The sequence below is a fragment of the Mustela lutreola genome, chromosome 12, assembly GCF_030435805.1.
Source record: "Mustela lutreola isolate mMusLut2 chromosome 12, mMusLut2.pri, whole genome shotgun sequence".
NCBI classification, from domain to species: Eukaryota; Metazoa; Chordata; class Mammalia; order Carnivora; family Mustelidae; genus Mustela; species Mustela lutreola.
In genome coordinates this window covers 96,452,003-96,473,441 of record NC_081301.1, presented here as the reverse complement: position 1 = coordinate 96,473,441, position 21,439 = coordinate 96,452,003, and the positions used below count along the sequence as shown (strand labels likewise).

At 49.5% G+C, this 21,439-nt stretch overlaps 1 protein-coding gene across 12 annotated transcripts in view; it reads right to left on the bottom strand.

The window, feature by feature from the left end:
• WNK2 (WNK lysine deficient protein kinase 2) overlaps window positions 1-21,439 on the bottom strand; it is a 117,288-nt gene that overhangs the window by 46,482 nt on the left and 49,367 nt on the right. For 11 of the 12 annotated variants that reach the window (XM_059141262.1, XM_059141261.1, XM_059141266.1 and 8 more), the window contains 10 exons: window positions 21,158-21,289; window positions 20,624-20,815; window positions 18,896-19,465; window positions 16,688-16,981; window positions 16,159-16,208; window positions 15,215-15,383; window positions 15,012-15,128; window positions 14,608-14,778; window positions 14,319-14,364; window positions 13,692-13,811 (listed from right to left, as the gene is read on the bottom strand). In XM_059141262.1, coding sequence (XP_058997245.1) covers window positions 13,692-13,811; window positions 14,319-14,364; window positions 14,608-14,778; window positions 15,012-15,128; window positions 15,215-15,383; window positions 16,159-16,208; window positions 16,688-16,981; window positions 18,896-19,465; window positions 20,624-20,815; window positions 21,158-21,289 — 1,861 coding nt within the window. The remainder of the gene's footprint in view (window positions 1-13,691; window positions 13,812-14,318; window positions 14,365-14,607; window positions 14,779-15,011; window positions 15,129-15,214; window positions 15,384-16,158; window positions 16,209-16,687; window positions 16,982-18,895; window positions 19,466-20,623; window positions 20,816-21,157; window positions 21,290-21,439) is intronic. The other variant, XM_059141258.1, reaches the window with a different exon arrangement.

The following is a 21,439-nucleotide window of genomic DNA, read 5'->3' as shown; positions in this document are numbered from 1 at the left end:
CTCGTGAATGTTTGTAATCTCTCCCTCCACGCCTTTCCTGCCACATCCTCCCTCGCAGACAACTACTGATCTGCTTTCCCACCCTGTGGTCTGCATTTTCTAGTCTTTCATATGGGACCGTACAACATGCACTTCTGTCTGGCTTCTTTCATTTCAAATAACTATTTTGAAAATGACCCATACTGTAGTAAAGAGTTGATTTCTTTTTTATTACAGAATATTGTTATGCTGTACGGATAAACCACAATATGATTATCCACACCTGCTGTTGGATACGTGCGCTGATTTGCGTTCTGGGCTATTACACATCAAGTTGTTATAAATATGTGTGAAGGTTCTCTTATGGACATCTGCTCTCAATTTTGTTGAATGAGTACCTAGGAATGGAATGGCTAGATCACCAGTAAAACCATTTAGACCTGGACAATAATTTTGGGGAGATCTTCTTACTATAAATTCCATCTTTTTAATTGGTACAGGAGCATTCAGGTTAACTGTTCCACCCTGGATGAGTTTTAGCAGGCTGTGGTTTTTGTGGAATTAGCCCATTTCATTTAAGTTGTTAAATTCCTACGTGTAGGAATTTGTTCATAGTATTCCATGACTATGACTCCTTGATGATGATTCTTTTATGCAGGGTCTCTGGTGATCTCTCTTTTATCCCTGATAGAGGTACTCAGAAATTCATCATAAATAGAGATTTTCTTCAAAAAACGAGTTTTTTATTTCCTTGGTTTTTGTCTGTTGTTTTTTCCATTTTGAATTTCTACTTTTTAATCCTTTCATTCTGCTTGCTTTGGATTTCTTTTTTCCTAGTTTTTAAAAATTTCTTAAGATGGACGCTTGGCTGATTGAATTGACACTTCTTTTCTCATCTAACCATGTAGTGCTGTAAGATTTCCTCTACTGCTTCAGCTGCGTTCCACAAATTTTCCTATGTTGCATTTTCATTCTTGTTCATTTCAAAATGTTTCTGATTTTCCTTGAGATTTCTTCTTTGACTTATAGATTTGTTTATCTATTGCTGAGAGAAGAGTGTTGAAGTCTCCAACTCTAATTGTAAGGTTTGTCTATGTCTCCTTTCAAAAGAAAGGAGCTCTTTGTTGAAGATCCATTGTTAAAGCTCCATTGATAGGTACCTTCATATTTAGAACTGTTGTGTCATCTTGATGAATTGACCCTTTGATGTTTTTCTTTAAACTGACATACAATATCCTGTTAGTTTCATATCATACTGATTCAATATTTTTTTGTATCAAATGGCCCCTACAATAAGAATAGTTGCCACTTGTCACAATTCTTAAAATGTTACTGATTATATTCCCTATACTGTATTTAACATCCCTGTGACTTATTTATTTAAAACAGGAAGTCTGTACTCACTCATCGCTTCCCATACTTCACTCACCCCCAGCCCCTCCCTTCTCTGGTAAACAACTGCCTGTTTCCTTGATCTCTGAGTCTGTTTCTGTTTTGTTCATTTGTCCTTTCGTTTTTGTTCATTTGTTTTCAGACTTCACATATAGGTAAAGTAATATGGAATTTGTCTCAGACTTACTTCACTTAACATAGTATCCTCTAGGTTCATCTATGTCGTTGCAAATCGCAAGCTTTCTCTCTCTTTTACGACTGAGTAATATTCTTATGTGTGTGTGCGTGTGCGTGTGTGTGCATCTCACATCTCCTTGATCCATTCATCTACTGATGGACACTTAGGTCGCTTCCATAGCTTGTCTATTGTGAACAATACGGCAAGGACAACAGGAGTTCATGTATCTCTTCAAATCGGTGTTTTTATTTTCTTTAGAGAAATACCCAGAAATGGAATTGCTGGGACATATGGCAGTTCTAATTCTTAATTTGTTGAGGAACCTCCATACTGTTTCCTATAGTAGCTGTACCAATTTTTCCCACAAGCAGGGCACAAAGGTTCCCTTTTCTCCATATCCTCACCAACACTTATTTCCTGTCCTTTTTTATTCTAGTCATCCTGACAGGTGTGAGGCGGTATCTCCTTGTGGCTTTGATTTGTGGTTTCCTGGTGAGGAGTGATGTTGAGCATCTTTTCATGTGTCTGTTGGCCATCTGGATGTCTTCTTTGGATAAATGTCTGTTCAATTCCTCTGCCCATTTAATCAAGTTGTGTTTTTTATTTTAACTTGTGTAAGTTCTTTATATATTTTAGATATTAACCCCTTATCAGATATATGGTTTACAAATATCTCCTCCCATAATGTTGCTTTTCATTTTCTTGATGGTTTCCTTTACTGTGCAAACACTCTTTAGTTTGATGTAATCCCATTTGTTTATTTTGGTTTTTGTTGCCTTTGCCTAAGAAGGGTGGTCCAAAAAAATACTGTTAAGATCAATATCAAACAGCTTATGGTCTGTTTTCTTCTAGCTGCTTTTGGTTTCAAGTCTTTGATCCATTTTGAATGTATTTTTGTATATGAGTAAGATAATGGCCCAGTTTAATTCTTTTGCGTGGAGCTGTCCAATTTTCCCAAAACCATTTATTGAAGTGATGGTCCCCCCCACACACACTGTATATTCTTGCCTCCTTTGCCATAGAATTGACTACATGTGCATGGGTTTATTTCTGGGCTTTCCAGTCTATTCCATTGATCTGTCTCTGTTCTCATGCCAGGACCATACTTCTTTTTTTATTATTACTATGGCTTTTTAAAGATTTTATTTATTTGAGACAGAGAGAGAGAGAGAGCACAAGCAGGGAGGAGGGTCAGAGGGAGAGGGAGAAGTGGCCTCCACACAAAGCAGGGAGCCCCACATGGGGCTCCATCCCAGGACCCCAAGATCATGACCTGAGCCAAAGGAAGACACTTAACTGATTGAGCCACGTGGGCACCCCTGATTACTATGGCTTTGTGATATAGTTTGAAATCAGACAGCATGATACCTCTACCTTTGTTCTTTCCTCTCTGGGGTCTTTTGGCTATCTAGGTTCTTTTGTAGTTCGGCACAAATTTTAGGACTCTTTGTTCTAGTTTTATGAAAAATGCTGTTGGTATTTTGATGAGGATTACATCGACTCTGTAGATTGCTTTGGGTAGCATGGACATTTTAACAATATTTATTCTTCCAATCCATAAACAAGGTATATCTATTTATTCTAATTGTCAATTTCTTTTATCAATGTCATAGTTTTCAGAGTACATGTCTTTCCCTTTCTTGGTTAAATTTATTCCTAGGTATTTCATTCTTCTTGATGCAACTGTAAATGGGATCATTTCCTCACTTTCTAATAATTCACTGTTAATGTACAGAAATGCAACAGAATCGTCTATGTCAATTCTGTATCCTGAAACTTTACTGAACTCACTTACAGGCATAACTTGGAGGTACTGTGGGCTATTTCAGACTACTGCAATAAATGAGTATTGCAATAAAGAGAGTCAGAAGATTTTTTAGTTTTCCAATGCATATAAAAGTTGTTTACACTACAGTTTGTTCAGTGTGCAATAACAATATATTTTTCATTTATTTTTTTAAAAAGGAGTATATATACCTTAACTTAAAAATATTTTATTTCTGGGGTGTGTGAGTGGCTCAGTCAGTTAAGTGTCTCTTGATTTCAGCTCTGGTCATGATCTCAGGGTCATGAAATTGAGCCCTGAGCTGGACTTTGCACTGGGTGCGGAGCCTCCCTTAAGATTCTCTCTCACCCTCTGTGTGCCAACGTCCCTGCCACGGAATCGCTTTCTCAAATAAAATACCTTATTTCTAAAAAATGCTAACCATTATCTGACCTTTCACTGAATCAAAATTATTCTTCCGGTCTTGCCTTGATGATGACGGCCGCTGCCTGATCAGGGTGATGGTGCTGAAAATTGGGGTGGTCGTGGCATTTTCTTAAAACAAGACAATGAAGTCTGCCGCACCGACTCCTCCTTTCAAGAAAAATGTCTCTGTAGCATGCGGTGCTGTTGGACACCACTGAACTTCTTTCACGATTGGAATCGATCCTCTCAAATGCTGCCACTGCCTTATCAACTAAGTTTACATAAAAGTCGAAGTCCTGGGGCATCTGGGTGGCTCAGTGGGTTAAAGCCTCTGCTTTCGGCTCGGGTCATGATCCCGGGGTCCTGAGATCGAGTCCCACCTTGGGCTCTCTGCTTGGTGGGGAGCCTGCTTTTTTCCCTCTCTCTGCCTGCCTCTCTGCCTACTTGCGATCTGTCTCTCTGTCAAATAAATAAATAAAATCTTTAAAAAATAAAAATAAAATAAAATTCTAAGTCCTTTGTTGTCATTTCAACAGTCTTCATGGCATCTTCACCAGGTGTGGATTCCACCTCAAGAAACCACTTTCTTTTCTTTGCGTATCCATAGAAAGTAACTCCTCATCCATTCAAGGTTTATTGTGAGAATGCCGTAATCCAAATACAATAATAATGAACACCTTTGAAATATTGCAAAATTACCAAAACATGACAGAGACACTACGTGAGCAATTATCATTAGAAACATGGCACCAAAAGACTTCCTTGACACAGGATTGCCATAGGCTTTCAGTCTGCAAAGGAATACAGCACCTGTGAAATGCAGTAAAGCACACAAGAAGAGGAGGTGTGCTAGCATTAGTTGTAATCCGTTTTTTTTGCTGGAGTCTTTACAGTTTTCTACATATGGCCTCAAGACATCTGCATATAGTGATTCTTCTACTTTTTCCTTTCTAATTTGGGTGGCTTTTATTTCTTTTTCTTGCCTAATTGCTGTGACTATGACTTCTAATACTATGTTAAATAGAAGTGATGAGAGTGGACATCCTTGTCTTGTTCTTGATCTTAGATAAAAAGCTTTCACCTCTTCACCACTGAGTATGACATTACCTGAGGGTTTGCCATATGTGCCCTTGAATCTGTTGAGGTACAATTCTTCTATACCCACTTTGTTTAGAGGTTTTATCATAAATGGATGCTGAATTGTGTCAAATGGTTTTTCCTCATCTACTGATAAGATTATCATTTCTTTTGTTAACGGAGCATAGCTGTGGAGCCATTCTCATCTCCCTGGAATGAATCCTACTTGATTGTGGTGAATGGTTCTTATAATGTATTGCCGAATTCAGTTTGCTGTATGTGCATCAAAGGTATCGGTTTGTAATCTGTCTGTTTTCTTTGTCTGGTGCAGGCCTCACAGGAAGAGTCTGAAGACATTCGTTCAACTTTATGGAATAGTTTAAAAAGGAGAGGTACTAACTTTTTAAAAAATGTTTGGTAGAATTCAAGATGGAAAGATGCAGTGGCGTAGGAGGACTCGAGGCTCACCTAATCCCATAAATGTAACTAGTTATGAGATCATCCTAAATACCCCAGAAATCTATCCAAAGACTGGCAGAACAAACTTCACAATTAAAGGTAGAGAAGAGGCCACATGAAGAGGTAGGACGCACAGAGACGGGACTCAGGAGAGAAATGGACAGTGGCTGTAGTGGCAGGAAAGGAGCCGTGGTCGCGCAGATGGCGGAGACAGACCAGCACAAGTGCACGAGGTAAACAAAGTCCCATAGCAACCGGCTTGGAACGTGAGAGGAGCAAAATGTCATGAGTTCTTGCAACCAGCAGGGGTTAAAGCCCATTGTTTTAAAAGTCAGTGGGCTTGGCTGGAATAGAGCCCAGAGGGTGCTAAGCTGCTCTCACAGAGAAGGCAGGCAGACTACCCTCAGACAGTGTGGAAACAGGGATCTGAACAGTGGGGAGGGTGTGTGCTGATCCCAAATAGGCATCATTCACGGAGAGACCATTCTAGGAACAAAGGAACTCTCCGGCGCCGTTTGCCATCCCCACCGCTCACAGAAGCACGGAGCCACCTGCAGGAACCAGTGGCCCGTCACTACCTCGCTTGCTCACACCAAGCCCCACTCTCGACCACGCACGAGAAAAAATGCACTTCCTAGTTACACCTGTCTCAGTCCCCCTACAGTGGACTCCCTCCCTCAGAAGACTGGCCCAATCTCTGCCCACACCGTATCTCCCAACTTGGGAGTTCTGCAGGGCCTCTTCCAGCAACAGTGGTGGCACGTGTCCTTTCACAAGCAGACAAGAGCACGTCTAATTAAAACACTCCACTTTCAGGCCAGGGACCAAACAGCAGACAAAGAGAACCTCTGAAGTTGACTGGCCTGAAAAATCAAGCAGCCAGGACACAACAGCACAGCCCATACAACATACACAGGAGATACTCCCTGAGGTGCCAGACCCTGGGGAAGAGAGGACATTGCACTGCAGGGCACTACAGGACCTCTTCTTCATAAAGCCATTATCCTCAAGAAGAGGAGACATGGCTGACTTGCCTAACACACAGAAAGAGGCACACAGATGTAGACAAAATAATAAGACAGAGGAATTTACCCCAAATCAAAGAACAGGACAAGACCACAGATGGAGACATAAGAAAACAGATATGAGTAACATGCTTGAGGGAGTATTTAAAGCAGTGATCATAAGGTTACTCAATGGACTTGAGAAAAGAATAGAGGACATGACTGAGATCCTCAACAGATATAACAAATAACACAGGAGATAAAAGGGTTCCATAAACAAAAACATATGAGAAACATACTTGATGGAATGAATAGCAGGCTGGAAGAAACAGAATGAATTAATGACCTAGAAGACAAAATAATGAAAAGTAATCAAGCTGAACAAAGGAGAGAAAAAAGAATTATGGAAAACGAGAACAGACTTACGGAATTCAGTGACTCCAACAAACGTAAGAACATTTGTATTATATGAATCTCACAAGAGGAAGGGTCTCTTCCTGTGGGGGGGCACAAACTTATTTGAAAAAGTAATAGTTGAAAACTTCCCTAATCTGGGGAAGGAAACAGACATCCACATCCAGGAGGCAAGAAGAACTCACATCAAAATCAACAAGAACAGATCCACACCAAGACATATTGTAATTAAAATGGCAAAACCTAGTGATAAAGAAAAAATATTAAAAGCAGTGAGACAAAGAAGACAGTTATAGACAAGGGAAACTGCATAAGGCTATCAGGGGATTTTTCAGCAGAAACTTTGCAAGCCAGAATGGAGTGACATGATATATTCAAAGTACTACATGGGGAAAATCTGCAACCAAGAATACTCTAAGGGCGCCTGGGTGGCTCAGCTGTTAAACATCTGCCTTTGGCTCAGGTCGTGATCTCAGTGTCCTGAGATCAAGCCTGCGTTGGGCTCCCTGCTCAACAGGAAGCCTGCTTCTCCCTCTCCCCCCTCCCCCTGCTTGTATTCCCTTCCTCGCTGTCTCTCTCTCTCTGTGTCAAATAAATAAATAAAATCTTAAAAAAAAAATACTCTATCTGGCAAGGTTATCATTCATAACAAAAGAAGAGATAAAAAGCCTCCCAAACAAAAGCTAAAGGAATTCATGACCACTAAGCCAGCCCTGCAAGAAATTTTAAAGGAAAATCTTTAAGTAGAAAGAAGACCAAGAGTGAGAGTATTAAGGCAGGAAACACAGAAGCAGTAAATATGAGTATTTCTGTAAAAATGCAGTCAAGGAACTCATAAAATGGAAGGATGTAGAGTATGACACCATATATCTAAAATGTGGAGAGGAGAGTAAAGAATAGGCCCAAACTTAAATGATCATTGACAATCCAGACTGCTGTAGGCAGAAGATATTACATGCAAACCTAATGGTAACCCTATGTAAAAAATGACTAATAAATATGCCAAGCATAGAAAGAAATACAAATATATCACTAAGGAAACCAGCAAACCACAAAAGAAAAAAAGACAAAGGATCAGAGAAAATCTTCAGAAATGACAAAACAATAAAATGGCAATGAATATATATCAATAGTTACTTTGAATGTAAAAGGACTAAACGCTCCAATCAAAAGACAAGAGGTGACAGAATGGATAAAAACAAAAAACAAAAAAAGCAAAAAGTGACAAGACCCAGCTATATATCCTGCCTACAAAAGACTCATTTCAGACCTAAAGACACCTGCAGATTGAAAATGAGGGGATGGAGAAACATTTATCCTGTTAATAATGGATGTTAAAAGCAAGCTGGAACATCAGTACTTACCTTGAACAAGATAGACTTTAAAACAAAGACTGCAACAAGAAACAAAGAGGTATGCTATATAATAACAAAGACACTCCAACAAGAAACGATAATTGTAAATATTTATGCATCCATCATGGAGCACCCAAACACAGAGAAAAGTTAAAAGCAAACATAAAGGAACTCATTGCTAATAACACAATAACAGTAGGGGACTTCAACACCCCACTTATATCAGTGGACAGATCATCAAAACAAAAGAATCAACAAGGTAAACATTGGCTTTGAGTGACATACTGGATAAGATGAACATAACAGATGCACAGAGAATATTCCATCCTAGAACAGAATACACATTCAAGTGAAAATGGAACATTCTCCAGAATATATCACATATTAGGCCACAAAACAAGCCTCAACAAATTCAGAAAGATCAAAGTCATACCATGCACCTTTTCCAACCACAATACTATGAAACTAGAAGTCGACCACAAGGGAAAAAAACACAACAAAACACAAAAACAGAAAGACCACAAACACGTGGAGATTAAATTACATGCTATGACGCAATGAATGGGTCAACCAAGAAATAAAAGAAGAAATTTTAAGGTGGATAAAAACAAATGAAAATGGAAACAACACTTCAAAACCTTAGGGATGTCGCAAAAGTGGTTCCAAGAGGGAAGTATATAGCAATACAGGCTGACCTCAGGAAAGAAATTCTTAAACTATCTAACCATATACCTAAAGGAGCTAGAAGAAAAAACCTAAAACCAGCAAAAGGGAGGAAATAATAACAATTAGAGCAGAAATAAATGATACAGAAACTAAAAAATAGAACAGATCAATGAAACAAGTATCTGTTCTTTGAAAAAAAATCAAAATTGATAAACCTGTAGCCAATCTAATCAAGAAAAAAAGGATTCAAATAAATAAACCCCAAATGAGAGAAGAGTAGTAACAACCAACACCACAGAAAAAAACAAGTATAAAAGAATATCATGAAAAACTGTATGTCAACAAATTAGACAACCTAGAAGAAATGGATACATTCCTAGAAAAATAACCTTCCACAACTGACTCAGGAAGAAACAGAAAATTTTAACAGACAGATTACCAGCAAAGAATTTCAATCAGTCATCAAAAAATTCCCAAAAAACAGAAGTCCCAACAACAAAAGCCCAGGACCAGGTAGTTGCACAGGTGAATTTTACCAAACATTTAAAAAGAGTTGATACCTATTCTTCTCAAACTATTTTAAAAACTAGAAGAGGAAGGGAAACTTCCATATTCATTCCATGAGGCAGCATTATCCTGATACCAAAGCCAGAAAAAGACAACACTAAAAAAAACAAAAAACAAACAAAAAAAACTATTGGCCAGTATCCCTGATGAACACAGATCCAAAAATCTTCAACCAAATATTAGCAAACTGAATCCAACAGTACATTTTTTTAAAAAAAATCATTCACTATGATCAAGTGGGATTTATTTCTGGGCTGCAAGTTGGTTCGATATTGGGAAATCAATCTACATGATACATCACATATCAGTAAGAGAAAGAGTAGGAACCATATGATCATTTCAGTAGATGCAGAAAAAGCACGAGACTCAGCACTACATCCAGTCATCATAAAAACCTTCAACAAAATAAAGTTTGGAAGGAACATACCTCAACATAATAAAGGCTATATATGAAAAATCTACAGCCTGGGCACCTGGATGTTTCAGTTGGTTAAGCGTCCACCTCCTGGTTTACCTGAGCTCCTGAACCTAGCTCAGGTTATGATCTCAGGGACATGAGATTGAGCCCTACCTTGGACTCTACAGTCAGCAGGGAATCTGCTTGAGATTCTCTCTCTCTCTCTCTTTCTCCCTGCCCCCCCACCCCTCTCTAAAATAAAGAAATAAATCTTTTTTAAAAAGGAAAAGAAAAATCTACAGCCAACATCATCCTCAACAGAAAAAAACTGAAAGCCTTTCCCCTAAGGTCAGGAATAAAGTAAGGATCTCCAATGTCACCACTTTTATTCAGCACAGTAACAGAAATCCTAACCATAGCAATCAGACAAGAAAAGGGAATAAAATGTATCCAAATCAGCAAGTCTTTCCACAGTCTACTTAGAGTCAGTATTTTACCACTTCAGTCGGAATGTAGAAATACTTTCAACTTCGAAGGCACTTCACCCTCTCCTACCATAGTTTCTTTATTCTGTTTACATACATTAAAAGCTCCGTCAGACAATATTATAATTTTTTGTTACCAGCATCAATCCTGTTTTGAAGAACTCAAGAAGAGAAGTCTATCACTGTCATCTAGATATTTACCATTTCTGTTCTTCTTCCTGCAGTCCTTGTGTTCCAAGTGTCTCTTCTGCTATTATTTCCCTTCTGTCTGAAGATCTTTACCAATTCTTTTAGAGCACAAATTCTACAAATTATAGAACAAATTATGTTTTTGTTAACCTAGGAATTTTTCTTCAGATTCATTCCTGAGGAATATTTTCTCTGAAAACATTTGATTTCTGAGTTGATAGGTTTTTTTCCTTCAATGCTTCAGAAATGCTGTGCCACTTGCTTCTGGCCTACATGGTTTCTGGTGAGAAATCTGCAGTCATTTAACCACTGTTTCCCTCCAGGCCTTGCATCCTTTTCCTCTGGCTGCTTTCACCACTTTTTATCTTTATTTCTCAGCAGTTTATTGATGTGTCCAGGTATGGATTTTTGGGGGTTTGTACCTTTTAAGGATTCATTCCACTCCTTCAATCTACAGGTTTGTCTTTTACCAAACTTGGGAAGTTTTCCGTATTATTTCCTCATATTTTTTCAGCATTGCACTCTTTCTCTTCTGCTTCTGGGTCTGTTGACACAAATGTTAGATCTCCATGGCTATTCCACAGGCCGTGAAGCTCTGTTCATTTTTTTCTAAGTTCTGATTTGTTCAGGTATCTTAGTTTTCAGTTTTCAAGTTTCCATGTCTCTCCTCTTTGTATCCCACATCTTCACAGGTACTTTCCACTTTACATTTGTTTTAACAATGTTTGTAACTGCTTGCTGAGGCATATTTACAATAGTTTCTTTAAATTCTTTGTGGGATCATCCCAACATCTATTTTATCTTGCTATTGCCAAGTGTTGGGTGTATTTTTCCAATGCAAGTTGGCATTTTTATAGTTTCTCATTTGATAAGTATTTGGATTGCACTGGTTAGATCAGATTGGATTGGATTTTAAATATTATGAGACACTCAGTCTCTTTATATCCTGTGGTGATTGGCTAATATTGTTCCTTTAGCAAGTAGCTGACCTACTTGGGTTTAGGCTGCGAGTTACAACTCATCTTCTGTGGCTATAGCGTCAGTTTGGTTTTCAGTGCCTGTGCTGTTCTAATCCGACCTGAAATGTGTGTAGCTCTCGGGCCAGTCTAGCCATCAACTCAGTTCTCAGCTTATTATATGCTAATTAGAATCAAATCCATACATACACAGGTCAGGGGTGAACCCAGGAGTTCATCAACAACTTTATGGGGTTACTTTCCCAAGCTCCTCCTTTTTCATGATCTCCCTGACCCGTGGGACTCCCCTTTCCAACTCCCTAGAGAGAACCATCCACTTCCACAACTGAGCAGAGCCAAGTGGCTGAACAGAAAGGGAAAAAAAGCAATGGATTTTGGTTCTGTACCCTTTGAGCCCTGGCTCCACCCAGCAGAGAGAAGGGCTCTCCCCTATCACTGTGTTGGCGCCTGTTCCTGCTGCTACCGCCCAGAACTGTCTGAGGGCTTGGGCACAAGCGAAGGGACAAAGAAAACAGCGAGGGACCTAAGCTCCGAGCTTCAGGAGCTCCTTCTTCTTCCTGCTCTGCAAGCCGAAACTAGCAGACATCTCCTGGAGCTTCCCTGTCTCACCCAGCACTCACTCACTCCCAGGCTTCACGCTGCCCTGACCTCGGGCCAGGAGGCACCGAAGTTGGAAATGCTAAGCTCACCACTAGCCCAGGAATCCCTGGCATTCTGGCACACTTCCCCATCCTCCTGTTGCTACTTACTTCCCATGTCTCAGAGAGCTGAGCCCTGCCCGGGGCCCGGCGCATAGCTAGGCTCAGTAAGTGAAGGGCTGGTGTGCTGTGCACACTCTGTCTTGCCCAGAACCAGGATTCTCAGCCTAGTTATTTTTTATTACGAGTCAAATAGTGTGTTCATAAAGCTGTACAACTGTGAGGTCCAAAGTGGTGCTGTCTTCCTGCAGGAAGGACCAGAGTGCTCCTGCCTGGGCACACAGAAGCCGCCCTAAGATCACCCCAAAGCAGGCATCTCTCTGCCTGTCCTGTCACTCTGCCAGCAGGACTCCACCCCTTTTCTCTGGGCTGTTGAACTGCAGAAGCTTCAGTGCTCAGCCTCTCAGTCACCCTACAGGAACGGGAGCTGCCCCCAGGGGAACCGAACTAGCATCGGGCTCCCTGGTCTCCATCCCACCCTGGGCCCCGGCCTGATCTGCACGGTCTTGAGACGCTCAAATACCTTCAAGCCGACGATCTTTATAATTCATCCCGCTTCTCTGGTCACCCTCAGTGAATGGTTCACCCAAATGAACAGATCTGCCATCCTTGGAAGTAGCTAACTCCCCACCCACGCCTTTTTTTTTTTTTTTTTTTAAATAAACAGATTCCCAAAAGTTTCTTGAGATCAGTGCACAGAAGAAGGAACTAGGGCTTACCTTGGGCACGTCCCGTGAATCCCTGCCACACACCGAAAATCAGCTTTATGTCTAGAAGGGTCTTTCTCCCCTCAGTTAACCATGTGTGTATGCATTAAAGTCAAGACGTAGCAGTTGAGTGCGCTCTTACTGCAAACGGAGCCTCTGCAGACGATGCTGCTGCCCCCCTGATCCTTCACCCAGGTTGGACCTGACCCTTCATCTGAGGTCACCAGACCTGTTCTTGGCTCCGCTGGGATTTTCTTACTAGGATGACCCTTTCCCCATAGGAAAAACCTCTAAAAGCATGACGGCAGTCATGGGAAACACATAATACAAAACGAAAAATGATTCACAAATATTTTTCACAAATGTGCCACAAAGTTAGGTCAAGTTACATAATTGGCAACTTTTTCCTGCCAGCTTACAGGGAATTAAACCCAGAATCTGTTCAAGCGACTATTTTCAGCCTCCCAAAGGACCAAAGAATCAGGATTTAAGCGACAGCCCCAAGGGCAAGCTTGCTAGCGTCTGTGCACATGGGGGCACATCATTATCGGGCGGATTTCCTCAGGGACCTTTTAAAATCAGAGTATTGGCACTGAAAGGGACTTTCCCACCCCACCCTCCAGAGCAAGTGGAGCCAGAAGGATCAGGTCGCTGCAGGTGGGTCACACAGTGGGAAGGAGTGAGATGTGGGAGCCACACGCCCACACCAGTGACAGCGAGGGCAAAGCTCTCCCAGCGCACACCTGAGCAGCCCGGGTGGGCCACCTGCACCAGGAAGGTAAGGACTGGCTCAAGCCGAGCACCACCCTGACGGGGCTCATCAGGTGGAAAACCAGGCTACGGATGCAGATGTGATGGGGTCCACAGGCTACTCTGGGCTGCAGGGTGACTGGGCCGGGGGCGCCAGCATCCCAAGTTACAGGGGAGAAAGGCTTGGAACTTCTAGCTGCTCCTACCTGGGCTGGCTTCTGGCTGCACGGAGCTCGGAGGAAGGGGAGGTGAGGATTCCGGGGCCTCTGCCGCTGGGTGCTCAGCCACGGGGCAGATGATAAACCACCTCTTCCCTGTGTGCAGGACTACGGAGCGGGACCAAAACAGCAGGAGAGACCAGTGAATTTCTCCCATGGCCAATGGAACCCCTCACCATCAGCACCAGACCTGTCTGGGGAACTCAAGTCAGTTGTGGGGGGTGGGGCATGTGCAGCCCACTCAGGCTATTGGCAGCCTGGGGCTCACACAACACCCCCCAAACATGGGGTGAGCTCCTGGGATGCCTGCAGTGCCGTCGGCGAAGGGGTGACGCCAGCCGGGACAACAGGAGGCAGCGGGGAGTCCCCGGCATGCTCGGCCCCACCAGCGCCAGACCCAGCCCCTCACAGCGGCCCTCCCCACGCCTGGGGAGATGCTCACCCCATAGTGCAGCAACCCCCGCCCCCCCCCAACTGTGTGACGGCCAGACCCCTTCACGACACGCGCAGCGGGGTCTGACGGAATGCCTACTAAGAGACACGGGAAGCATGGGGATGGAGATGCCTCCTCCAGAGTGGGTCTGGCGGGCAGGCGGGCCCGGAAGGCACACGTACCGTTCTGCTGATACACAGGGGCGTTTGCTTGGGACTGGCGGCTCTCCTGGTGGAGGCAAAGGGTCAGAAGTCAGCAGACCACGTGAAACAGGACGTGCTGCCAAACACACTGTGGCCTCACAACACCCGAGGGGCCTCTGAAGCTCAGACGTTTCCAACTGAACTGAAGGCGCTCACCCCCCCACCCCCCGGCCGCCTCACCTGACACTGTGTGACCCGCAGCCGCCTCCGGCAGGCCCGGGGCATTAGCCAGCCCTGACCCTTTTGGAACCCCACACCCGGGACTCACCTCCCCGGTACCCAGGCCGCAGGTGCTGAGATGCGGTGGGCTCATCCCCGGGTCGGAGCCACGGTCAATGTCTGTGTCCTCACTGAGCATGTCCTCTGCCTTGTCCATGACGTCTTTCATCTGTTCAATGAACGTCTCCCGCTCAGCCTGCAGGATGAAGTTGTGCTCCACCTGCAACAGCACAGGCAGTCCTGCTGGGGGACGCGCCACGGGCAGGGGCATGCGCCAGGTCGTCCCTGACGGGTCTGCCTCATGTGTGCTCCGCACTCAGCCTGAGGAAGCCCCAGCCGGGGGGGCCAGCTCTGCAGAGAGCCAGGGGCCAGGGGCCGGGGAAGGCCGGCAGTCGTGTGCCCCACGGACAGGGGGAGACGGCCTTGCTGACCCAGGAAGCCACCCAGCCTCACCATGTAGGTGGCGATCTCATCAGGTGCGTCCCCATCCAGGTCAAACTTGAATGTCACCATCTTGTGGTTGTGTGTCTCCAGCTGGCACTCCACCATCTTGTCACCCGTGTTGCACACCTACGGGACACTCAGGTGGTGAGACCAGGAGCAGGCCGCGTCCGGGGAGCCCTACGCCTGCGGGCCCTCCCTGCCGGGCCACTCACGTTCAGGATGGTCAGCCGGGGGCGGCTGGCTCTCTCCTGGCGGGAGCGCGCGCGCGTCGACCGGCGGTGATGTTTCCGGGCGGCCTTGCCTTCCAGCCTCCCCCCGCCGAACGCACCCTCACAGCTGTCACTCATCTCTCTGCCAGAGGTGACATCAGAACCTCCGTAGCTGTGTGAAAACCGAGAATGTGACAGCAACCTGCAGACCAGCCTCACGTGGGAAGCTTGGTTTTTCAGGAAACAGCCAGAAAACCTGGAGGGCCCGGAGCCAGCCCTGACCCCACCTTCAGGGCCCCATACCCCTGCTATTCTGTCTTGGGTGGCACTGGGGTCATGGGAACTCAAGCACGGTCTGACCTGGGACCTTTGGCCTGAATCCTGACCAGTGACCCAGGCCCCACAGGGTCGTAGCAAATGACAAAATCAGGAAAAATACTCCCCTGTGCCTCAGTTTCCCCATCTGTGTAACGGCAATGAAAGCTGGACAACCCCCTGGGACTACTGCAGGGTTGAGAAGGATTTGCACCGAATTTGGAGCCAGCGCACTGGGAAACAGCCATTTCCTACATCCAGTCCATCCCCGGCTGACGTGTTCGGTGACCAAGAGAGGACAGGCGGCCACAGTGCTGGGGGTCTGCAGGGTTGGGCCATACTCTGCCCTGCTCTCCCAGCCTCCCCAGGCCCCCAGGCCTGCTGACTCTTTGTCCACTGCCTCTCCCTTCTAGAACATCCTGGTCACCACAAACAGGCACCAGGACTCAGGACACAGAGGGAGCACATGACAGCCAGACCCCAGGGGACCAAGTCAGGCTTGGAAATGCATCTAGAGGGCCTGACTCATGAAGAGAAGATGGGTGGGGTCTGTGTGAGGTCGCAGTGGGTGGGCTGAGCGGACTGTGAGCCTGTGGCCACCTCCACTGTCCCCAGGGGCCAATAGCCGTTACCTCTCACAGCTCTGTGGGGGGCCGGGCTGCTTGTCCTGGGAGGCCTGCTCCTGCAACAGAACCGTAGATGGGACGACAGGTCACCACGGCACAGCAGCACCCAGCCTCCTGTCCCCCTCAGACAGCTGCTGTCCCCAGCCCAGAAAGCCAACCACACGAGGCAGGCATAAGGGTTTTTATCTCGTGCAGGTCCTAAAAGTCGAAATCCTCCCCTCTTCTTGGCCAGTATGCTACCCCACTTTGATCTTCCCCGTGGGGAGCACACAGGGCCAGGGACACTTGCCACAGGCCTTCCACCGCCCCCAAGGGAAGGCCCTGCAAATCCACGTGTAAACACCGTGGTCTCTAGCCAGATGCCTTCAAGGAAAGGTAATGTGTCCGACAGAAGAGAACAGTTAAAACAGCCGTCCCAGGGCACACACTTCTGCCTTCCTGAGTGCACGGTGGCTTTTAGAGCTGTGACGTCACCACACAGGGGGCCACTGGGGTCAGGTGTCAGGGGCTGAGCCCGGAGGGCAGGGGCACACACCTCTGGCGCTGGCTCCACCGTTAGCTGCACAGCTGGGCAGGGGCTGGCAATCCCGGGCCCGGAGGGCGGCGGTGGCTGGGTAGCAGGTGGCAGGAGTGGCGCGGTCTGGACGGGCAGGCTCTGAGGTGCCACCACCACTGCAGGGGCCAGAGAGCTGGGGAGCTGAGGCACCTCAGGGACAGCAGGCGGCAACACCTCCGGCAAAGGTGGGGAGAGGACGGCGGCCGGCGCAGGCGCCATGGGGACCTGGGCGGCGACCTCAGCAGCGTATGCAGGCGGGTGGCCAAGTAGGATCTGGAGGCACAGGGGACAGGGATGCAAGTCGGAGGGCCAGCCACGCCTGTGCCAAGGGTCCTGGACCAAGGCGGGCGAGCACACCGGCTGTCCCGCTCCAGTCCACCCCAGCCTGAGCGTGTAGCTACACGGACTCCGCAGAAACCCTCAGGTCCCTATTCGCATCCAAGCAAACCTAAAACCACGCTTCGTTAATGAACCCGTAGCTGAGGCCAGCTGGGGCTCTAGAGCCGGCATGTACCTAGCACCAAATACGGCTCTCCGCTGCCACCCGAGGGGCCTGACCCCCACGCTGCGTCCTTTCCCAGCCCTGTCAGCCACGTAGGAGAGGGACCGGGACCGGGGACCGGCCATCCGTGGGCTGGCTCCTCACAGTCCCTTCTGTGAAAGCTCCTGGTGGGATGGTTGAGACAGGCGGCAGGCGGGTCCCCGCGTGGATGAGCGGGAGCCTCCATCCAGCCCCAGCTCCGGGACAAGGTCAGGAATGGGAAGGTCTGCTGTCGGCCCTGCTGGGGGGACGGCTCAGCACCAGGGCGCCGCAGCCCAGCAGCCTGTCTGCCCTGGAAGGACCCCCAGCTGCTGTGTTCAGGGGCGTCTGCTCTCAGCATAGGGAAGCCCGTGAGGCGGCCGGCCCAGTGTGTCAATAAGCCACAGAGGGTGGGGAGGCCGCCAGGCCTGACCAACAACCTCTGAGCACACCACGCCTCCTCCAGCCGCTGCCTGGGCAAGCAACCCTGTGCACCTAACCCAGGCTAGCCCGAGTGACAGACCTGGCATGTGCTTGTACGGCCCCGTGCCAGACTGCGGCGCCCCCTCATACCTGGTCGTCAACCCAGACGACCCCTCCCTTCACCAAGTACCAATCCCTTCCGGAATCAGACGCTGAGCGTCAGCAGCCCAGAGAGCCCGTGTGCTCTCAGCACAGGAGTCTTGTTCCAGACCAGATCCAGAAGGATCAGCGCAGAATGACACCCGGAACCTCCACATGCTCTGGGGATGGCTCTCCACCACGAAGCCTCAAGGCAGCTACTGGTCCCACCACAAAGGAGAGCAGTCCAAGCTCGGAAGGCCACGGGCTTACTGCTTGCACACAGTGGCTGAGGCTTAGAGCCAGGTGGGGGGACCCCCAAGTAAGAGGCCTTAGGAACCAGGCTGCAAGGTTCAAGGGGCCCCAGGTGAGAGGCCCCCAGGAAACACAGTGCAAAGTGGGGGGGCCCGGGTGGGAGGCCCTACAAAACAGGGTGCAAGGTAGGGGGGCCCCAAGTGAGAGGCCCCAGGTAACAGGCTGCAAGGTGGGGCATGGGGCCAGGTGGGATGGCCCCCCTCCAGCTCTTCTCCTTATGCGAGATTGGGAAACAGCCCTGGAGCTCGAAACCATGCATGGGCTTACAGGTGTGTGGAGCCCTGGGGAGGCCTGCCCATCCAGCAGGGCCTGTGACCCTCATCCCGTCACTGTCAGCATGACAAGCAGCCCAAAGTCCCACCTGACCCTGGACATCATCCTTGCCTGCTCTGTGCCCCACAGAGCCCGGTCGGCCTCACTGCCTGGCTGCTGAGCCCACACCGGAGCAGACATCACCATGCCGAGGCCGCCAGACCCCCCCCACCAAGGGAGGGCCGGTGCCGCAATGCCCTGCACAGCCGGTCATGCCCCCCACCACGGCCAGGCACCCCCCCCACCACGAGCGGCTGCAACTGACCCTCGGATGGGCCCGATGGCGGAATCCTTGGTCACGCCCGTTCCCACAGCTCTGGAGGAGGCCAACCCCCTACACACTCCAGAGAAGCCACAGCCGAGGACCACAGCTGCCTACTCTCCCCACCCCCTGCCCCCCGGATCTCACGCCTTAGACTTAGATGCCAGAGACATCTGCCGGCACCCAGAGGGCAGGCCCGACATGGCAGCTGGATTACCTGGCTTCCCGCCCCACTGGCCGGAGCAGCCTGCTCAGGAGGGCGGATGAGGCCAGGCTGGTGGGGCTGTGGCAGGGTGGGGGGCGCCGGCTGCGGAGGGGCGGCCCGCACGGTCTGCGCCACGTGGAGGGGAGATGGTGGGATGTCGCTGGGCACCATCTGCGGGAAGGCCGCCGGGTACACGGGCTGGGCCGGGAGCTGGGCCACGGCGGCAGGGTGAATGGACAGGGCGGCCACACCCTGCGGCGCCACGGCCAGCAGAGGGATAGCGGTGGCGGTGGCAGCCACGTTTGGCACAATGGTCCGGCACGGCACCGCCACTGGCGCCCCAGCGGGGTGGGGCAGCTTGACGGCCTGCAGAGGCAGGGCTGGCGACGCGGGTAGGGGGGCAGCGGCCGCGCCGAGCGGGAGGCTGGGCAAGATGACGGCGGGAGAGAAATACTGTGAGGGGGCGGGCACGGTGGGCCCGCTGGCGGCCGGCAGGTCGGGGAGAGCTGCGGGGAGGCTGTCGATGGAGGCCAGGGGCGCAACGGGGGGCACAACGGGGGGCCCCACAGGAAGCGGAGGCACCTGAAAGACACGGGAACACCTCAGCATCACCAGGGCTCCATCCCACCCATGGCACACCCACGCTGCCGGAAGGAATCGGACCACAAACCCGGTTCAAAGAGGACCTTGGAGAACCCCCCAATGCCACAGAAGGGCCACAACGCTGCCGTCTCTCCTGTGCTGACGGGTGTCTACCAAGACAACCAGTGGCTGAAGTCCAAAGGGTCAGAGCAGGGAGCAGCAGCTCCGCGGCTCTGGCATGTTTTCATTCGGGGAGCCGGGACCGTCCGAGTCTCCAGATTGGCCCCAAAGATCCAAACACACACACACAGAGACCAAATCCTGTGGCGGTCTGTGTCAGGGTAAGCATGGCCTTGAGCCCCCATGCGTGGAGGCTATGCCCCCGTGCTGTGGGGCCTGGGGAGCAGGCCTCTCCCACAGTGGAGCTCTGGAACCTTCCATGCCTGGTCCTCCATCCTGGAGACCCCCAGCATCTGATTCCTGGAGGGAGCATGTCTGACATTCCAGAGTCTCCAGCGATCCTCTTTAACCCCTTCTGGTGGCCGGCGCATGAGCGTCCTCACGAGACGTGCGCCTTTGCACAATTACAAATCAGTCACGGTCCATAAGCCAACGTCTGTGTACCGGAGAGCAAGCAGGGACTCAGCGAGACAGTGAACACAACCCGATGTGGCTGTGATAGGGCGAGGCCCGGTGATAGGAAGCTTCTGGGTGGTGTCCACAAACTTCAGGACACTCACATCTCCTACACGAGGAGGCACGTTGTGGCTGTGTCCTGCCAGGGTCCACAGTCGGAAGGACCCATGAGATGAAAGCCGTGGATGGCGTCAGCCTGGGAGACGGCTCCCGGGTACCACACGCCATCTAGTGTCACCCGTCACCCGAAGCCATAGACATCCCAGGAGGACAGTCAGCACGGCTTGGCGGACGCTGGGACAGACGGTGGCTGTAGCGCCCTGCTCCTCCCTGGCCCTGACCCTGGACCAAACCTCTCCCTGACCTGGACATCCCCGGGAGATGCCAAGGGCAGGTGGACACAGCCACCCCGTCCCCAGGGAGCGGTCCTGACCCACAAGCCCAGGAGCATCTGCAGCACAGAGGCCGGAGAGGGACCAGACAGACGGGAGACGCGAGGGGCAGGGGCGGGGCGGGACGTACCTGAGCAGGCACTTGAGACAGCGGCTGCAGAGACGCTGCTGGCATCTGGAGGGGCTTCAGCTGTGTGGGGGCCACCACCTGGGACGTCGGAGCTAGGTAGGGAGGCAGATGGGGGGGCACCGGCGGGAGAGGGCCCACGGATGGTGGGGCCAGGACAGGTGGCAGGGGCGCCGGCTGGGCCAGCGGGGGAGGCTGGGGAGAGGGGGGGCTTCTCTCAGACCAGCGTCCTGCTGAGACACCCCCTCCGACCACGTGCTTACACATGATGGAGAAAATCGACTCCCACACACACACGCACACACACACACCCAGCCTGGACCCCGAGACACACCGATCCGAGGGAATCCCTCTGCGCGACTAGTGCCCTTCCACATGCTGTGGACCCAGGGGCCCCACTCCCATCTGCACCGCAGGCCCCGGGGAGCCGCAGAGAAGAGGCAAAAGGGGCCTGGGCCAGCAGACCCTGTCACCCACCCAGAGCGGGAGAAACTGAGGCACCTATGATGGGGCCGGGCAGGGGCAGCCCACACTTACCTGGTGGCCAGGGGGCACAGGCTGGCCTGGGCCCGTCGGCACGGGGGCAAAGCTCATGGCCGGCTCCGGGAAATGCTGCTGAGGGAGCGGAGGGCGGGCTGGGGGTGGGACGGAGGCCACTGGCAGGCCCGGCTGCAGAGAGGTCGGACGACCGGCTTACCAGCTGCCCGAAGGCCCCCACCCAGCTTGCGCTCCACAGCTGCAGGGGCCCGTCCCTCATTCCCCATGCCTGTCACCCTAACAGGGACTCTTCCCTAGGCACAAAGTGAGATGGGGAGGCCC